This window comes from Rhincodon typus, chromosome 40 (assembly GCF_021869965.1).
Source record: "Rhincodon typus isolate 14 chromosome 40, sRhiTyp1.1, whole genome shotgun sequence".
Classification (NCBI taxonomy): Eukaryota; Metazoa; Chordata; class Chondrichthyes; order Orectolobiformes; family Rhincodontidae; genus Rhincodon; species Rhincodon typus.
In genome coordinates, this window is record NC_063371.1 from 2437282 (window position 1) to 2440059 (window position 2778).

Below are 2778 nucleotides of genomic sequence, written 5' to 3' on the forward strand. Positions count from 1 at the left end.
GCAGGAAAGTTGACGTTTCGGGTCAGGACCCTTCTTCAGAAATGAAGAAGAGTCCCGTTCCTAAACGTCAACTTCCCTGCTCTCTGATGCTGCCTGGCCTGCTGTGCTCCTCCAGCTCCACACTGTGTTATCTCTGACTCCAGCATCGGCAGTTCTTACTATCTCTGAGCATTTATAATAATGTCTTTTTCTTAGCAACACAAGTTTGTACTACAGAACAATTTACTACATACTTAATAAAACATGACTTTTTTTTAAAAATCACGCAGTTTAGCATTCAAGGTCATGACGCTGGGATTAAGAGTCCAATTAACTACTAACTGAACTAGCCAGGCAAAATTCTAGTCTGCACAGGCAGATAATGGTCTGTTCCATGAAGGCAGGCTGTAGTTGATATGTTCATTGTTATACATTTTCTCATTGCATTTTCTTCTTTGACTTTGTCGTTGATTTGCTATCCTCGTCACCATTTTGAGGAATATAACATTCATAGAACAAGGTTTTAAATCTCACCAATGCGCTTTTGCCAACTGGAAAGGCATCAGGAAGAGTGACCTGTTCTCGAGGTGATAACTCCAGATGCCTTCGAATGGACGTGTCAGCTACAACATTTCATAATGGAACAAATTGGATCTTAAAGAATTGGCCCCAACTGCCTTGTCTGAAATTTGTAGCTATAATGCAGGCTAAGTGCCAGTTCTGAGAAAGGGTCACCAGACCTGAAACATTAACTCTGACTGCTTCTTCACAGATGCTCCCAGACCTGCTGAGCTTCTCCAGCAACTTCTGTCTTTCTAAGTGCCACACACTACTGTCCCCGATTCTTTTCCTGTCGTCAGTAGGAGTTCGAGTGGACCGATATTTATCTCGCCACTAAAATCACCAATATAGATTATGCGGTCATAGTCACATTGTTGTTGGTGGAACCTTGTTGGGCATTAAGTGGCAGCTGTGATTCCCAAATTATGACAGCAACCACACTTCAAAAGCACTTCACTGGCTGTAAAAGCACTTGGATGTTTCTGATGTTGGGAATGGTACCGTATAAATGCAAGTAATTCCTTTGACATGTGGCAGTTGAATCTACCTGCAATCACTCCATGTCCCAATGCTGCGGTGACTCTACAGGCGCACAAATTCCGATAATAAAACTATTTAACAACTCATTCCCTGCCTTTCCATTCTGAATGATTCCTCCCTGTCTACCATCATCACTAAATTGCTATAACCCCCACTGCCTCACATTCTCCACAACCTTGGCAGTGTGTGTTGTCACACTCACCTTTCACAGAGGGGATATCCACCTCCATCTTCTCTTCCTTGGCCAGCACTGCAGGTTTCATCTCCTCATCCTCCACTTCCTCCTTGAACAGCCAGCCAGACTGTGCCAGCGGCAGCTGGACAGGCATGTTCCGGGCATCGTTTTTCAGACCAGGATCATCAATAAACTGCACACAAAGAAACATACTCAGTGGATGGGTAACGCAAGACAGAAATTAATGACTACATGAAGGCTCTGATAGAAAAGAAATGCAGAATGTAAGGGAGCGAATGGTCGGAGTCTCTGTCTTAGCTCTGGGCTAATCTTGGCTTCATATAAAATGCAATTGAAACCAGTCTGGCCCAAGTTCCCAAATCTGACTTATCTATTCTAAAGTCGAATCAGAGATAGTAGGAACTGCAGATGCTGGAGAATCCGAGACAACAAGGTGCAGGGCTGGATGAACACAGCAGGCCAAGCAGCATCATAGGAGCAGAGAGGCTGACGTTTCGGGCCTAGACCCTTCATCAGAAAAGGGGGAGGGGAAGGGGGTTTTGAAATAAATAGGGAGAGAGTCTCCATATCGGGCAACCACCTAGAAATCGATATTCATTTCAAGCCCACCGACTCCCACAGCTACCTAGAATACTCCTCCTCCCACCCACCTTCCTGCAAAAATGCTATCCCCTATTCCCAATTCCTTCGCCTCCGCCGCATCTGCTCTCAGGATGAGGCATTCCACTCCCGTACATCTCAGTTGTCCTCGTTTTTCAAGGACCGTAACTTCCCCTCCTCGGTGGTCGAGAACGCCCTCAACCGTGTCTCCCACATCTCCCGCACCTCATCCCTCACACCCTGTCCACGCAATAAAAACCAAAAAAGAATCCCCCTCGTCCTCACGTACCACCCCACCAACCTCCGGATCCAACGCATCATCCTCCGACACTTCCGCCATCTGCAATCCGACCCCACCACCAAAGACATCTTTCCCTCCCCACCCTTATCTGCTTTCCGGAGGGACAACTCTCTCCGTGACTCCCTTGTCCGCTCCACACTCCCCTCCAGCTCCACCACACCCGGCACTTTTCCCTGCAACCGCAGGAAGTGCTACACCTGCCCCCATACCTCCTCCCTCACCCTCATCCCAGGCCCCAAGAAGACTTTCCACATCAAGCAGATGTTCACCTGCACATCTGCCAGTGTGGTATACTGCATCCGCTGTGGCTTCCTCTACATCGGGGAAACCAAGCGGAGACTCGGGGACCGCTTTGCAGAACACCTACGCTCGGTTCGCAACAAACAACTGCACCTCCCAGTCGCGAACCATTTCAACTCCCCCTCCCATTCCTCAGACATGTCCATCCTGGGCCTCCTGCAGTGCCACAACGATGCCACCCGAAGGTTGCAGGAACAGCAACTCATATTCCGCTTGGGAACCCTGCAGCCCAATGGTATCAATGTGGATTTCACAAGTTTCAAAATCTCCCCTCCCCCCACCGCATCCCAAAACCAGTCTA

At 48.2% G+C, this 2778-nt stretch overlaps 1 protein-coding gene across 2 annotated transcripts in view; it reads right to left on the reverse strand.

The window, feature by feature from the left end:
* Positions 1–2778, reverse strand: part of polr3d (polymerase (RNA) III (DNA directed) polypeptide D) — a 20925-nt gene that overhangs the window by 5439 nt on the left and 12708 nt on the right. For both annotated transcript variants that reach the window (XM_048618707.1, XM_048618706.1), the window contains exon 6: positions 1283–1448. In XM_048618707.1, the coding sequence (XP_048474664.1) occupies positions 1283–1448 (166 nt within the window). The remainder of the gene's footprint in view (positions 1–1282; positions 1449–2778) is intronic.